At 39.5% G+C, this 16,755-nt stretch overlaps 1 protein-coding gene and 1 long non-coding RNA gene across 3 annotated transcripts in view; one reads left to right on the top strand and one right to left on the bottom strand.

Annotated features, from left to right (window-relative positions):
* Positions 1-6,433, top strand: part of LOC119849986 — a 76,120-nt gene extending 69,687 nt beyond the window's left edge. Inside the window, exons 2-3 of the long non-coding RNA XR_005290662.2 lie at positions 1,287-1,443; positions 5,738-6,433. This is a non-coding gene — a long non-coding RNA (uncharacterized LOC119849986). The remainder of the gene's footprint in view (positions 1-1,286; positions 1,444-5,737) is intronic.
* Positions 1,785-16,755, bottom strand: part of IMPG2 (interphotoreceptor matrix proteoglycan 2) — a 99,549-nt gene continuing 84,578 nt past the window's right edge. Inside the window, exons 12-19 of one of the 2 annotated variants that reach the window (XM_038387518.2) lie at positions 15,928-16,246; positions 13,800-15,499; positions 12,588-12,807; positions 10,702-10,912; positions 9,277-9,465; positions 8,151-8,349; positions 6,428-6,507; positions 1,785-4,662 (exon numbers count right to left, since the gene is read on the bottom strand). In XM_038387518.2, the coding sequence (XP_038243446.1) occupies positions 4,650-4,662; positions 6,428-6,507; positions 8,151-8,349; positions 9,277-9,465; positions 10,702-10,912; positions 12,588-12,807; positions 13,800-15,499; positions 15,928-16,246 (2,931 nt within the window). In that variant the 3' untranslated portion in view covers positions 1,785-4,649. The remainder of the gene's footprint in view (positions 4,663-6,427; positions 6,508-8,150; positions 8,350-9,276; positions 9,466-10,701; positions 10,913-12,587; positions 12,808-13,799; positions 15,500-15,927; positions 16,247-16,755) is intronic. The other variant, XM_043511150.1, reaches the window with a different exon arrangement.

Below are 16,755 nucleotides of genomic sequence, written 5' to 3'. Positions count from 1 at the left end.
AAAACTTTACTTAGGCCAGGGATTTGAGGCTTTAGTATGTAAACTACATATTTTGCTACTAAATTTCTATATTCTTGCAAATTTAATTTCAGTTGCATACTCCTCTATTAGTATTTACCATTATGAGAAGGTTTATTTACTTTTCTGTTTACTAGGTTTGAGTCACAGCCTCCTAACCCTTTCTTTTGTAAAAAGAAAAGGAGTACTTGTGGCACCTTAGAGACTAACAAATTTATTAGAGCATAAGCTTTCGTGAGCTACAGCTCATGCATCCGATGAAGTGAGCTGTAGCTCACGAAAGCTTATGCTCAAATTTGTTAGTCTCTACGGTGCCACAAGTACTCCTTTTCTTTTTGCGAATACAGACTAACATAGCTGCTACTCTGAAACCTTTCTTTTGTGACAGCTAACTAAATGGTTGCATTAAAAAAGGAACAAACCACTTGTGTTATGTGAACTTCCTGCTGACATCAGAAGCTCTAATAGAAGCCCTGGAGACTTGGGCCTAGATAAACTGGATGGAAATTTTCCAATGCAAGAGTTTTGTCAGAAAACAGGTTTTCAAAGCTGAATTTTCTGTGAAAATGGATCTGGTTTTGATGTGATTAATTAAATCCCAAAGCATTCAGATGGAAACCTGCCTGCTGGGGCCTAGGGCTTCCTGGGTCTGTAGCAGTCTTGCCAAGCTCAGGCTTTCTGCTCTGCAGAATCTCCAGTTTGAGCCAAGGCTCTTGGGGATACAGGCTCCCTGGTGCTGAGCCAGTAAACAGAAGGGCTGTCAGCTGGGAATGTGGATGTCGTGGGATGCGCTTCTAGGGTGCATGGTTTGGGGGCAGGCTCATCATACATACTGCCCTGGCTAGGACACTCCAGGGCTTCCACACTCCTGAACCAATTAGCCATCCGTATTGCCTGACTTCTGAACAGGGGAGCCCGGAAGTCCCTAGGCATAGTGCATGGAAGAGCTGCCCCAGCGTTGCAGACCTTAAGAGCTTCAGCAGCTGCTGACTGAAATAGACATTCCTGTTGCTTTCATTGCAGCTATTGAATACTACTGAATAGCTGTATGAAATCTACAAGAATGTCAATTGCAGTCAGCCTGTCCTGGGGAGCATATTTTCTTGCAGAAACACCATGTGTTGGTACTACTGAAACAAAACCTTTTGGGGAGTTTCAAAAAATGTTTTTCTGACTAATTTTTAAAATTTCCCATAAAGTGGAAATCAAGTCTCAGCCAGCTCTACTTGTGTTTTTGTTTTCTCTCTCACCCACTACCCCCCATTGAGGTGCTTAGGGCCCACAGCTGCAGGAGCAACAGGGACAGTGGCAGCTTTCTTCTGGTGGATTGCTTTGAAGTTCTTGGTCTCTACCCTCTCCTCTTGTTTAGACATAGGCGCAAGAGGCTGAAGAGCAGGCTCTGGCTTCCCTGTGGACTGAAATCCTGTGAGTTTTTTTATTTAATAACTCAATACTCTAGTGGCTGACTGTTTAAATGATAGGATAGACAAAAGCTAGTCAAACTGTTCATTATGCCTTTTTACAGGATAACAAATGCATGAGTCATTAAAATAGGTCAGGATGAGTTCATTTGTCAAACTGAATAAATAATCATCAGACTATTTGTTTGTCTATGGTCACCTAAGAAACACTTTTGCTCTGATTTCTCACAAACCAGAAATCCCCAAAAGTTTTTGTTTAAAAACAGAAGAATAGCAAAGAACAAATCTGAATAAGTTGTACACTACCCACAATAAATCTTCCGGCTAATATAGTGCCACAAATCATTGAGAAATTTACTTGGCATTTTTATTAACAAATGAGTTTAACAGTTCTACCAGATTGATTAAAAACCTGTTCCAAGTAGTGCAAATGTTCATTTACAACTTTATAAAATAAATGCCTTTGCCGTTCCATCCCATTATGTTTTCATAGTCTCCACATCAATTTTAAAAACTGGTCAAGGTTTTAAGGGGCGGGGAGGAGGAGAATACAGACACATTCTTGAAACAAACATTTATTGCAGTGAAAATAAGACATTTATATACAAAAAGAAAAATATTCCCTGTATGTACAATGAAATACCACATGTTCAGTGTGACCAGCACCTCTTCTAGGCTACTGCTTATGGATGGGACCACTAGACTAGGGTTTAGCTTTAACTAGAGATGGGCCCAAGATGCAAGATTCAATTCCTAATCTCAACCCTTACCGATGCAATTTTGTTTCAGATCACTGAAGGGAAGGGATTAACAACCATGAAATTTAGATCTGGCTTTAGGTTCAAATTTCAAGGCCCCCTAATCCTAAACTTCAGTACTGTTCAGATCCAGGATTCAGGTATGTCGCTCATTTAACTTGCATCTGGATTGTGAAGTAAGTTGTCAGTACAGCACACCAGAAGGCATGAAGCGTCAAGGTTGAGGGGAGTGGTTTATTCCTTGGGCACCATATTGAAAATGCACCTTTTTATAAGTTTTAGCATCTCATTCTTAGTTATAACCCAACTGCAAAGAAACATAACTGCAGGGGTGCTATGCAAACGTATCTTAAAGTTTAATTTTGCATCCACGCTGATTCTGCTATTCTTCTCAACTAGACTAGATTATAGGGGCCCAAAACAGAAGGGGAGGATTGGTGTAACAGAGCAATATCCCAGCTATGCCCCCTTTCCCTGCTCCAGCAGGGAGGGAAAGTGGTGCATCTTTACAGTACCTGAGGGCCACGAAAGTCATCTTTAGAGACAGATTGTGCAGCACCCAGTGATCACACTACTCCACAAGATCTGGCTCATAGACTATGGCATTACTAAGCACCAACTAATCACTGTTCATGGGCTGTTAAAAGTTGATTTCCAGCTTGACACTTAAACCATGAGTCCTTACCCCTAGCACTGAAATTGAGAATAACCCAACAATCTGGTGAAGTGTTTTCCCACACCAGCTGTGGAGCGCTAAAAAAAATTAAGTGTTTTTCTTCACAGCAGTCTCCCCCATCTTGTGCAGCCCAGCTGTCTAAATTAGGAAGGTAAGTAGCTCTCACCATGACTAAACTGTAATATGCACTGGAAAAGTGGCAAGGAGGGGTCTGTTGGCACTTGTGGGCCTCTGGACTACCACCTTGGTTAAAAAACTAACTTCATTGTTCACTGGGTATTAAATCAGGTGGGAAAATATTACTGTTTAGTATTAAATACTAAAGATGTGAACATCCCTGAGCTTGAAGTTCAAACCTGGATCCAGATCCAAATTTCATACTGGCACCCTCCTCAATAAGCCATACGAAACCCAAGGGAACTTTTGAGAGTTCAAAATACAGGTCCAAATTGGCAATTGGAAGCACATTTTTATAATATATGCCCTTAAAAACAATTATTTTTAAGTAACTAAATCTGGAAAGTAGTTTAGTTTAAAGACTTAACATTAGGTTTCCCCTAAGCCAGAAGTGAGGTCACTTTTTCCCATTAGAGGTTGCTGACATCTGAGGAGGCAAAAGTATAAAATATATTATTGATTGGTAAATACTACGCTCTGACTCAAAAGTAAACAGGGCCTGATTTTGAAATAGAGCTAGTGGTTGACTAATGTATTATTCAAATATGTCAGCTGAATTTTATCTGGTATTCAGTTGGCTTTAGTTGAAGGATGGATGCATACAATCCTAAGGGGAGAAATTCAGTGCCAAAGGAATAAACAACAAGAATGGTGGCATAAGTAGTCTTGTAGCACAATTAAGCCATTATAAAAATAACCAATCATAGGGAACAAAATTACTAACTATCATCGTAGAGAATTTTTATTTTTGCTTCTATAGTTTAGTTATGTAATTATCTAGAAATGTTCTGTAAAGGCAGGGAGGGGGTCTAGCCCTTGTTTGCCCCAATCTGGAACAGAGAGAAGCAGAACACGCACACATTCTAGTATTTCTTTTGGTGGCAACCACTAAGTATTGCACCAACTGCCCAAGCTGACATGTGGCAGTTGAAAGCCAACAACATTGAATTATTTTGTCTTAAAAGCAATTAAAAAGTGTCATGAGAGCTGCAAGCTGAACCTTATGAAGTACATGACTATTTATTTTAGTCGTGAGCAATGAACGAGGGTAAATCAGCCAGCCGTACAAAACAAATTCTCTAGCAAGATGATACATTTTGTCTGGGATTATTATTGGGCAATATCAAAATAATGCTAGTATCACTTGAGCAGAACCAGTATCCTCCCATAAACCCCTCACCTGCAACCCAAATATTTCCCCCCACTAATACTTTACTTTTGAAACAGGAAAACACCAGAGTAACATGAAAAACTTGTATTTCATTTTAATTTTTTCTTTGCACACCAAGCAAAAAATCTTCGAGATGAGAAAATACATGCACAAACTTTCAATGTCCAGTTCAGGAAATGCTTTTTCCCTAATTAAAATAAGTAAAAAAGTAAATTTTCATGATCCCTGGTTACTGTCATAACTGTACTCACAAAAGCCAGATAAATATTCTTACAGTTAATCATTCATTTAGAAAACATCTGCATCCAACCAGCCGTGTTTAATATCCATACATCATAAAGACTATACGTAACTTTGCAGTTTCGTGTGTGCCCTGTTACTAGGGCAACAAGGTCACCTTCCACTTCTACTGGCTTCAAATTTTTTTTTTAAAGCAGTTTCCTGAAATGAAAAACACAGACAAATAGTGATTACACATTTTTCTCTAGACTTTGTTTCAAAGCTCATAATCGGGCAACCCTTCTTATTTTCCAGGTGTGGAAAATTTAAGATGTTCATTTTAAATATGGGCTATAGTTATTACAAATTAAAGGAATTTCAGCATTTGAAATGCCTGACTTGTTGGTCCCACAACATTTTGCTTCTGTAGCTGACCGATTTTTACTTTTAATCTATTCCCCTGAAATATTTTACTCCCAATATTCTTGAATTACAGCTGTTTTAAACATTCAGATAGCTAAAATAGCACTAATGCAACTAGTAGAAAGTCATTGTCTATTAACTGCCTGCATCAGTTCTCAAATCATTGTAAGCCCTCTTATTTGACTATATAACTATAGTATAGTATAGTAGTATATAACTATACTGATCAGAAATCTATTATACCTTTATGAAGATTAAAAACTCCTGCAGTAATAAGTTGAATTGCAAGTTTTAGGGTAGTAGTAGATTATCAGTGTAGTACTTGCCTTCCTGGAATTTCTGTAGTTTTAGCAGATTTTTGTGGGTCTGTTATCTACTAGTTTTTGTTGTGGACTAGAAAGTACTATTTAGAACACATTTATAGAAACCCTAAAATATTATTATTAAAATATATTTAGCGTGAGTTAGAGATAGGAAGCAGTAGGTTGTTCTATACTAGAAGCGGCTGAAAGGAATCTAATAGAATTTCAAGTAGCAGGCCTTGAGTCTTCGAAGCTGTGGAGACTGAGTTCATAGGTTAACATGACAGGTTTATAATTTTATGGCACCCATAATTCCAGATAATACTCTCTACCAGTGACAACAAGTGTTGAGTTCTTCAGATTCAACACTGCAATGAACTAGAGGAGGACAAACTGGTAAGATTTGCTTGTCTGACAGTTTTCAAACTCCAATTTTGAAGAGAAACTACTGACTATTAAACAGATACTGAAAAGGCATTGTTCGCCTGTGTTCTATGAAACAGACTATTATTTCATGTCAAATGTCTCTCTGGTACCCATGTGCTGCTGTTGCCTGATCTACTTTTTTTCAGAAACGATTAAAATTTTTGGATGCCCAACTTGACATCTCGGAGAGACTTAAATCTTGGATGCTACGCTCCCAAAATCACTAGCCAATCCTGAAAATTTAGGCTTCTGTGCAGATACAGACAAGAGGCCTGGCTTCACCATTCCCTTTCCATGAAGGATCTCTACCTCTAACAGTTGTTTTTCTGGGAGCCTCATCCTTTGACCATTGCAATTTCCTGAGATGAGTCAGAGTAAATGGCTGAACTAGAGGGAAATTCTTCCTCTGATCCATATATGCAGATTAAATGTACATTTGCAACAAACCAGTTCAATGGGCATTATGCACAATATGATCTGTCGTGTGCTTCGATAACTAGTATTTTACCCTGGGACAGCAATTATTATTGTTTTTATTCCTAAGAAGAAATGATTAAATCAAACGTTTGAAGCTGTTTGTGTTTGTACTAATGCGGGAATAGTCTTTGACATTGTTTTACTCACCTTAGATACAACGTCTCACATACCCATGGCTACTTGCAGGGGGGAAGAGGCCAATGTTTATCTGTTTTGAGTATGTTGTTAGTTCAAGGGCCAAGTAATAAAGCAAGCTCTATTTACAGTAATACAATTAATAGATTGCTGGTTATTGAAAGGTATTTAGGTGAAGCATTATGAACTGCCAGAATGTTATTCAGAGAACACATTTCACTTACATTTGATGTTGTTTAACAAACTCTGCAAACTGCCGATCTTTGGCATAAAGCTCTATAATCCGTATTCTGTCCTGGATTTCCTGTAGTACAAGACACACAATAATATTACAAGAACCAAAATAAAGTGCACAGCTCTAAATATTAAAATCACACTGAAAAGTTGGACCAGTTTTACTTTGCATTACAGCTGACTAGTATACTTTCCTAGTAAAGGAACAAACACAGGAATTGGGAACATTTTATAAATTATTGAGCATGTATAGCTTTCATCATAAATAATTTGCAGAACACTTTAAAGGGGGATTCTAGTCATTCTTTTCTTATTAAAATTGGAGCAACTCTTCAAAATTAGTTTTTGTCTGCTAATATAGATGGAAGCTATTAATACAATTTAGTAAAAGTCAAGAAATTATTAATGGAGAAAATGACACAGCAAAATCTGTTACCCTCAAAAGAGGATACCGTTGTGTGTGTACGCAAACAGAATGTCCAATAATGGGGGTCTGACTCATCTTTATCAGTAACTATATAGACTTCAATGTGATTATTCATAATTCACAGCAGTGAAAGTGAGAGAATATGATGCCCTCATTGATAGACTATAGGAATGACAACTGTAGTTTATACATTACTTATGACTGATATACTACTGAAAAATACAGCTTTAAAAAAACCATCACAGCTGTGGGTCACTGAAAGTATATTCCATTAGGTATGTTCTTTTAGACATGACAAAAACAGCTCTTTCTATGGTGTGTGTATATATATGCTTAAATTGGTCAACACTACTTGTAATCCAAGATGATGCTAAAAATGGCTGTAGCTTTATAATTTTAGACTTCTGAAAGTTCCATACAGATTTAAAAACGGGGGGAAATTAAATTAATTTTACTCAAACAAACATAGAAAAGTAAGTATTTCAGCTCAATGCCTCAACAATAAAATCAGACTCCATCCTGGGACTTGCTCTCTTCCACATTTAATTATAACAATTACTGTTACAGAGCACCTTTGAGATCTGCAGATGAATATTGTACGAAGAGATATTAGTAGCATTTCCATCAGACCCCATTTACCCATCTGTACAATAGCGATAATGTAACTTGCTCAAGGCTTCAGGGCCAGATTGCTGGCACAACTGAGATTAGAACCCTCATCTGCAGACTCCCAGAGCAGCATCCTAGCTGCTAGCTCCATTTTGTCTGTCCACATATAAATGTGGAAATGGGTCAACACTCCCAAACTTTGCAGAAGATTCTATTAAGAGCTAAACATTTAAAAGCATGTGCGCATCCTTGGAAGAGAGATTCTAGCTATTTGACCGCTCTGAAAGAAGGCACTGCTTCCTCCAGGGATAGAGCTGGCAGCCAAGACGAAGCTTTTTGGGCAGACACCAACTTAAAAAAAATTGTCAAATTGTGTGCCTCTGCTAGGACAGGAATAGCTTTAACTGAAGCTCCATAAAAATATCAAACTATTTAAAAGTGCAGCTGCTCAACCATGGGAAACTCTTTACAGGCCAGAATCTAGCTCTACCCCTGTGTACACAAAGGAGGCAAGAAACCATCTTCCTCTCAAACATCTGCACAGGGTGCAGCTAGTACTTGTATTCTGAGCACAAGGGCTGCGGGGGGAGTTACCAGCAGTTTTAAAATACCTCACAAGGCTCGGTCATAATCCCACCACCTGGCGCTGCGGGGAGCAAAGCTACAAAGTCACCCACCTCCTTTGTGAGCTCACTATGCTCATAAATGTGCCTTATCTCTTCACTGCTGTAGTCTGTGGACGTCTCTGCACTGGTAGAGCTGTATGAGGTGAGCTGTGGGTATCTCCGATAGTAGTGGCTGTACCCAGTGGTATCACTCTCATACATAGGGTTGTACTTCACTGCATTCTCAATGGAGGAGAGGCTATCACCCTGCCTGTGAGAGAGAAAAACAAAATACAGAGGTCAAGTATTGAGGTCTTTCAGAGTGCTCTTCAAAACATAGATCAATAGATCTTCAGGGTATTCTAGGCAACAGCTGTGGAGTTCAACTCATTTCCCTCTGGATTAGTGAGGCCATGGGAGAAGTGGGCTTGCTGTCTGTGTAGACTGCCAGCATCCTTAACAAAGCTATTGTAAGGTCTCTGCTCAAAAAACAGTGTTTTGACAACCTTATCAGCTAATGACTTGCATCCAATTTCCTTTTGTGAAGGGAGCTTCACAAGTCTGTGGTGAGGTAACTTGGAAGTCCAATGATTTCTTTGACCTCAGTCAATCTAGTTTCAGGCCTGAAAGTCAAAAAACCTATGCAGGAGGTGATGATGGTTTATCTCATCCTAGGAATGGATGAAGATCAGCTTTTCATGCTGTCTTTGATGATGTTGACACATCTGCAGTCCCTATCAGGAGTAGATGAGGTGGATGGCCCTGAGTGGTTACGTTTCCTTCTCTACAAGAAATCCCACAAAGTGGTTTTTGGATAGTTGCTCACAGGATCTTTGGGTTTGCTCATACAAGTTCATCCCTCTTGTGCAAATGAAGCAGTTAGAAGGTAAGTGAGGCAATAGAAGCTTTGGGTTCTGCAATAAACTGATGACATCAGCTCCATATCCTCTGCCTCATCTGACCTCACTGGTGCTTTGGACATACTTACCCAGTGTTTGTATGCAAATTGGGCTTGAAGGAAAGCTAGCAGGCTAAAGTTAAATCCTCACTTGTATCTATGTTGACAGGTTAGACAATCTGGGGAAGATTATACCTGCAACCCTTGAGTGCATTCACCTTTTGTTACTCAGGTTTGTAATTTGAGGTTTGCATTAGACCTGTAGCAATAGTGCTCTAGAACTTTAGATGCTCTACATACCCTAAAGAGTCCTCAGTGTCACTTTTTGAGTACTGGTCTCGAAGGGTCCTGGCCAGGAAGAAAATTACAGCGGATGCCACAAGAAGGAAGCCAGCCACTGAAGCAATTGCGATACCCACAACCAATGGCTCTGAGACATACTCTTCACAGTGCTCTCCTCTGTACCACCAGTTCTCACCTACACGACATCTGTAATCCCCCACACCAGCAAAAAAAACAAGAAAACAAGAAAGTTAACTACTGCTACCAAGAGATCAATGGAAAAAAAAAATCAGACACTTTATTACTATAGCCTTCTTCAGTATTTACTAAGCATTAAACTCCCTGTTGCTGACATGCCAATTAAGGTTGTTTAAGAATTTTACGGGAGCACCATTTAGCAAATATAGTGGAATATCTTTTGTAGAGAATTTTAAATGTTAATTATTAGTTGACAAAAGTGTGGTATGTGTGTATATTACAGATGATCTCATTAAATCTATAATACACATCTATGGTTAAAAGATAGTTTTAAAATGTGTATTTAATGTCTCTGATGTTGGTTGTTGTAACTCTTTTATGTAAGTAAAGTATGGATCCTAATTGCTGAGACCTTAATACTTATTGCAAGTGATTTTTTTTCTAGTCAAATAATAATTAGTATGTTAATTTCCTTTTTATTGCATCAGCTCTTCCTACCCAACCCCCTGCTTTGAAATGTGGTTTTTTTTTTAAATATTGTCATGGTTTCCCAGAAGAAAATCACATATTTTTAATATGTAGCAAGAACACTGGAATTTGGTTGAGGAGCAAAAATCATGATGGGCCTAGTTCTCCTCATACAGTTGTATAAATTAGAGTAATTCCACTAAAGTACTTAGACTTACACCAGAATCAGGCCTCAAAAGCCTCTGGTACCAAAAATGTACTAAATATCTAGCTTTCATCGTCCTATTGTTCATTTTTCTAGTCACTCTCAATTGCCTGGATAATGGTGTAGGTTATCATACCAGCATAGGCTGCCCGTCAGAGGAGGCCAGTATCTTTCAAAAACTAAAAATAAATGCTTGAACCACAAATGGCTCTGTTTGTTCTGGTCTTTGATAACTTGTACATGGTTTTCCCCCCATTTTGATATTTGTTCATACTGATTTCTCCTCTATTGGGAGTACCATTTTTAACTCAGGTATATTTAATTTGCCTTACAAATTTGAATTTTATAAAACAATCAACAAAATGACGTTTTATGATGATTTGTAGCATTTTACCACATGAAAATATCAAACAATGGATGGAGTGTTAATCATTAGGGACCTCTGTCATTACACTCAACATTATGCCTTGTGTTTTGTTGTTTTGGCTTTTTGGGGGGACAGGGATATAGAATAGGGAAACAAGGTTGGTACTTCCTGTTTCTGGAAGCCACTAAGACAAAGGATAACATACCTACATATGGCCCCTTGTCCTGGGATTATGTCGCACTTCCCATCATTTTGGCAAAAGTCTGGTTGTAGGTCACAGATGCTATTACAGGGCAATCCTTCAATGCTTAGATAGCCAGGATAACAAACACACTCTGCCTCACCACTCCAGCGATTTACTAAGCATTCGGAGAACTCATTGCAAGCCTGGAACTTGCAAGGATCAGCTTGATCTCCTGAGAACAGAGACAGAGAATGTAGGTAACAGATTGGATAGTTTTTAGCTACCTGGTCTGCTCTATGTCAATGAGCATTGTAACCTACCACACTGAAATCAACCAAGGAGATGGTTCAAGACTCCTGGTCATTCTTAATATAAATATAGCATAGATCTGAAAGCTTTGCCAAAGAGCATATGTAGTGTTAACCTCTTTTTACCCCACTTTCACATCTATAATATAGGGATAAGTGACTTGCCCAAGGTTAGACAGTGAGTCAGTGGAAGAGCTTAGCATACAACTTAGGTTTCCTGCCCCCCATTTTAGTTCTCTAGCCACTGGACTATGCTGTCTCTTTCATGCTTTCCATCATTGGAACTTTTGCCATTTCTCAAAGTTACTCTCTGCTTAAAATACAGCTGAACTCTAGCACTATCCATTATAGAAGAGCTGTATTACAGCCCTGAGGAGAGCGTAGTGAGGTTTGTATGTATCCTTGCAGTACGCACAGTGTGTTACAAGAGCCTGCACTTTCTTTGATCCCTTATCTATCACCACATCCCACTGAAATCTGACCCATACAATGACATTAATTGTTAAGGACAATTTAAAAATCAATATTGAAGATTTCCAAACCAAATTAGATCATCTCTCCCCCTCTCTGTTGGGAGACAAACTACTTCAACGCAGTAGTCACCATTTGCTAATACATATCGCAGTTATTTCCCGTTTTTAGTATAGGGGAAAATATTTCTCTGTTGCTAATCTATGGTAACTGTTGGCAAATGCTGACTCTTTAATTGCAAGCATTGTAGTATGGTGAGGTATCTCCTGGAGATCTTGTTTTTGCACAAATATTTCTGGAAGAAGAGGAGTATAGAAAACAGATTCCCCCCCCCCTTTAACCAGAGGAATTGATTAACAGAAGGTCTTTTTCACTGTTACTGAGATCAGACCCAGAATTCCAGAGTAAAGATTCACCCTCCTTTGAGAATTAGATTAAAGACTCAAGAATGGCCAGAAGATAGAAGTCCAACTTGGAGTCAGTCTACAGTGTAAGTTATGTAATATTAGAAAGTGACCTGAGGAGTCATGATAATTAACATTTGTTATAGTGAACCAGGAGCAGCTGCCACGACATTAACCCCATCTACACAGTATGTTGATGCCATGACTCAATGTTGTGTTCCAACAGGAAGCAATTTCCCAATATATATACACCCTTGACTGAGTTATTTCTGGCAGGGGGAAGGATCTTTCTGCCTAGGAAGAGCTGCATGGAAGAGTCCAGTCAAATGGGGAAGCCAGGAACACCAGCATGCTAGAGCAGGGAGGGAGGGAGGGAGGCTGGGAAAAACAGGAACCAAATTCTATGTTCTAACCTTCCTTCTGCCTGCAACCACAGTGAAGTTGGTGGAGTCGCATAGGATGTAAGTCAGCACCAAACATGGCCCCAAATTTCTCTAGGAGGCCATAAAGTTTTGGTGGATGTTGGTCCCATTTTACCTTAATCTGCCCTGCTAAACAGATTGGTTTTCAAAGTTTTAAAAACTCTGCTGACACCAAGACAGAGAAGAGTGATGGTGCTCTTCTCTAAGGCTCTGAGAAAGTCTGCTCAGGTTTTGAACCCCAAGCATATTTGACTTGGCAGAAGCTACTCACTGCACTGGCAGCACTCCCACACTGTCATTACCTGATTCCACGTCCAGGGAGTACTTGTCAATGGCCAGGTTCATGGTCTGGTAAGCAGTGTTGCAGAAGTCTTCCAGAATTATATAGACCGCATTCGTGACATTACGAGGCACAGGTTTTTCAAACTTCATGCGGCTGTTCACCACAATGCTGCCATTCCTGAAGTTCAGGATTTCGAGATTCTGGAAACCTGTTAGATTGGATTGGAGGTAGGGAACCAGCTGCAATGTAGGAAACACAGTATCTGTACTGATGTATGAATACAATGATAGCAGATCTATTTCTGAATCTACTGTCCAGGCCAATTGTAATGCTATTACATCACACACAGAGACTAGATATTTTGTCCCAGTCACATTCAAAAAAAGGTATCAAAACTGTACCCAGCTGAGGCCCTACTGGCAGCTTATCAGAAGCCTGAGAGATTCACATAATTTCCATAATATAGAGCAAATCAGTGCAGGCTCCCTGTTCTATAATAGAAATGCATCCCACTGGATGCAGTGCTCCATCTTGATCCAAGCAAGCTCATACTGCATAACAGGACTTAACGTGTTGGGTATCACCCTTCATACATTTGGCTACTGCAGCCAAACTATTTGATTTTCAGCTTAAAAACTGATAATTACTCCTGTGGCATTCTGCCACCCATTGGCTATTTAAGAGATCAGTAGATCCACAGGCAGTTTAACTCACTGAGCTACAGATTTAATAAAATAGTTGCTTTAAATAAAAAGCATCTTAAAACAGGCGAGAGCATCCAGTAACATATCACTCTGCACTCCCAATTATTTTACCTTTCACCCATTGATTCAGCAAATGAAGACACTGTTTGGAAATGTGTGAACACAAAGGGCCAGTGGAGCCGATTAAAATACATGATTTACAGAAGCCACATGTCTGTCCCAGCATTACTAAGTATTTAAGAGACTTATTTTTGCCTTGGTAAATCTGTCCCACACAAGTGAAACGTCAAAATTTGACACACAAATATTCAAATAAAAATGTTACATTTTCCAGCCAAATTCTCCCACCATCATAAATATGAGTTACTCACAACCTGTGGGATGTACTAGGCTGCTGTAATTTTGTTGCAAACAATTTCTCTCTCTCTGTCTCTCCCCCCTTTTGCTCACATGCATGGTAAGAAAAGGTTTTAACTTAGGGCTTATAGTAGCTGCTAGTAACATATTCATTATAAAGTGAATCTTACCAGTTCTAAGAATCGTTGCTCCAGTGCCTTATATTCTGGGGAATTTTTATTGAATAGGTCCTCTGAAAACATCATGTTGGTAACACGGAGGCTAAAGAACACCACTAAAGCTCGTGAGGACGTGGTAGCGTTGCGATTTGCATGCGTGGGCCAAGCTATGCTGGCCATCTCTGTGGAGTGAACATTGGTAGATACCTCCATGCGACTATCAATCATACTTCTTTCTTCCAGGTTCATCTCATGAGGATACAACATTGTGCCCACATGATCCAGCACTCTTGTAGTCATGTCCTCCCCCAATTTTATTGAGCTAACTGTATACTGTGTAGTAGGGAAACTGGACAGGGAACCAATAGGATTCTTTGTTATAGTCACTGTTGCAAAAGAACCCACTGCCATATTTAAGCTACTAGGGGTACTAGTGTCATGGTCTGTACTAGACTGTCCAGTGAAATCCTCTGAACCAGTCGCCAGCTCCAGTAAATAAGGAGCTATCGTTGAAACTTCAACCTTAGTCGGTGCTTCAGATTGCATGTCTTGATCTGCAGGTTTCTCAGATGCCCTTTCAGTGTTGTGAGTAGGCCAAATATTTATTGGTTTCACAGCAAATGATCCAGAAACTTGTTGAGTTGTCAAGTGCAAATCTGGAATTTGCTGCTCCTCCATGAAAATGTCAGTGACTATATTTTCCATCGTAGGAGTTGCTGTCAGTACTATTTCTGGCTTGAGGAGCCCCATCCATGAGGAATCCATGTCTTGGTGTCCTATTGTAACTGCTACACCTGATTGGACTATTGTGGATAGTTCTTCTGGCTTTGTCCCTTCCTTGTTTTGGTTTCCTAGTGCTTCATAAATGATTTGATGATTCTCACTGGACTCTTCAGCTTGTTTAACATTGAATGTCTCTGTAGATGTAAGGAGATGATCTTCTATAGAGGTATCTTTTTCATGTGGTGAGATGGAGGTCTGTTCATCTGCCATATCTAAAGAAGAATAGTCCACTGAGGGCTCATATGCAAAGGATGAAGAATAATCAGACATGCCTGATGCCTCTAATGTTTGCATGGACAGTTCCACATTCGAGGTTTCTTGTGTCCATAACATAGGCATCTGCTGAGTTGCAGTTTCTGAAAGTCCAGGTACATTTGATTCAGAGTCATCAGTGAATTCCCCTCTTGCATTGGTCATGCCTCCATCCTCAGGATTATCATTTAATTTCTCTATAGAATCAATTATATAATCCAGGATCTGTCCCTCAGGAGTATCCTGTGCTCTGATTAACAGAGAATCATTTTTCTCTTTCAGCCAGCTTTCAGGAAGACGGTAGAAAACTGGCTCTACTGTTGCTATGCCCCATGGCCATGCTTCTTTACCTGAAGCATCAAATGCTGATCCAGATCCATCCTCATAAATAATTTCTCCTCCTGGATACAGATCGGGTTGCAGAGAGTTCACCTCTAGATAAACTTCTCCATCCTCCAGGCTGTCACGGGATATAGAGTCTATGTCAATGGGCATGGCTTCTCTTGCCTTCTCTGTAGAGATCACTCCCTCATTATTAGGCTCTGTTTCTGATGTAGAGGCCATTGTTGGTATAGAAGTCGGAGGAACCACAGAAATGACTGTGGATGGCATTTCTTTTGATGCAAGATGAGGGTATAGACTGGAAGGCAGAAGAATGCCTTCCGACACTCCAGCATCTTCAAACACAAAGTCAACAATTTTCATTTAGTTGTGTTGTGACTTATGCAATTTTAGCTTGTCAGACTCTATTTCTCTTATATTCCCAAGGATCAGTAACTCTGTTTTTCCCCATTAAATACCTTGATCTCCTTACATGCCAAAGTATCTATTGCAGATTTATCTACTGCTGTATCCAGCTAAAACTACTTGGCAGTTTTTCTGTGAAACGGAACAACAGGGATCATGCATACACCATTAATCTCTTCAGGGACAAACAGGCCTTATTAGTTGCTATAAACATTTAAACTTAGAAGTTGGTTCTTTTTACACCTGACTGAATACATAGGAGTTTCTAGGAAGTTGTTTTGGAGGGCTCTGGCTCCTGAGCACAAGGTAACATTGTCACCCAGACTTAAACTTCAATAAATGAAGTGAAGTAACTTACCATCTTCTAAAGAAGCAGGGATAGACAGCCATTCCTGAGAGTCCACAGGAGAGCCATTTTCTAATATTGATGGGGTGACAGAATGAAGAGTCTGGCTCCTTTCCTCTAGACTCATTCCACCAGGAGAAGAAGTGAGGACAGCCTTTGGTGTTGAATTCATGTTGTTCTCAGAGTCCAGGTTTTCTGATCTTAACCAGATTTCATTGCCATTGGACTGTTCAATATCAAAGGTGAAACCTGATTTGGTGAAATCAAGTGGCAAGATATTGCTTGCAGTTGTTGCGTCTGCAGAGGGCCACTCAGCTAAAAGGGCATTATCCTGAAAGGCAAATCCATAATAACCTATTATTGTGTGACTTGTGTCTGCATATGGACTGCACACAATATGCTAAGTAGTACAGTAATTGTTAACTAATAGCAGCTTCTGCCTGGTGGGCTACTGTTTCCGTGATTAGAGGATAACATGCACTATCAAGAGGTTCCAAACTGTAAGGCTGACCTACATTTTAAATCAGCCCATATTCATTCCAAAGGATAGGATCATATACAGATTCTTTAGAGGAGAACTGCAGCATTCCTTTGAAAATGATATTCAATAGCAGTGGGATACTGTGGATTAGAATGTGCACCACTTATGCCCATCTGTTTTCCTTTTACCAACTGAAAGGATTTACTGATGTGTTATAAATGAGGTTATGATTTCGTCACAATAATTTTTAATAAAAAAGTCAGGGACAGGTCATGGGCAATAAACAAAAATTCACAGAAGCCCATGATCTCTCCCTGACTTTTACTAAAAATAACTGACAAAATGGGCCAGACGGGGGA

Source organism: Dermochelys coriacea, chromosome 1 (assembly GCF_009764565.3).
Source record: "Dermochelys coriacea isolate rDerCor1 chromosome 1, rDerCor1.pri.v4, whole genome shotgun sequence".
In the NCBI taxonomy this organism is placed as follows: Eukaryota; Metazoa; Chordata; order Testudines; family Dermochelyidae; genus Dermochelys; species Dermochelys coriacea.
Note: the sequence above shows the minus strand (reverse complement) of the source record. Positions and strands in the feature narration are given on the sequence as shown.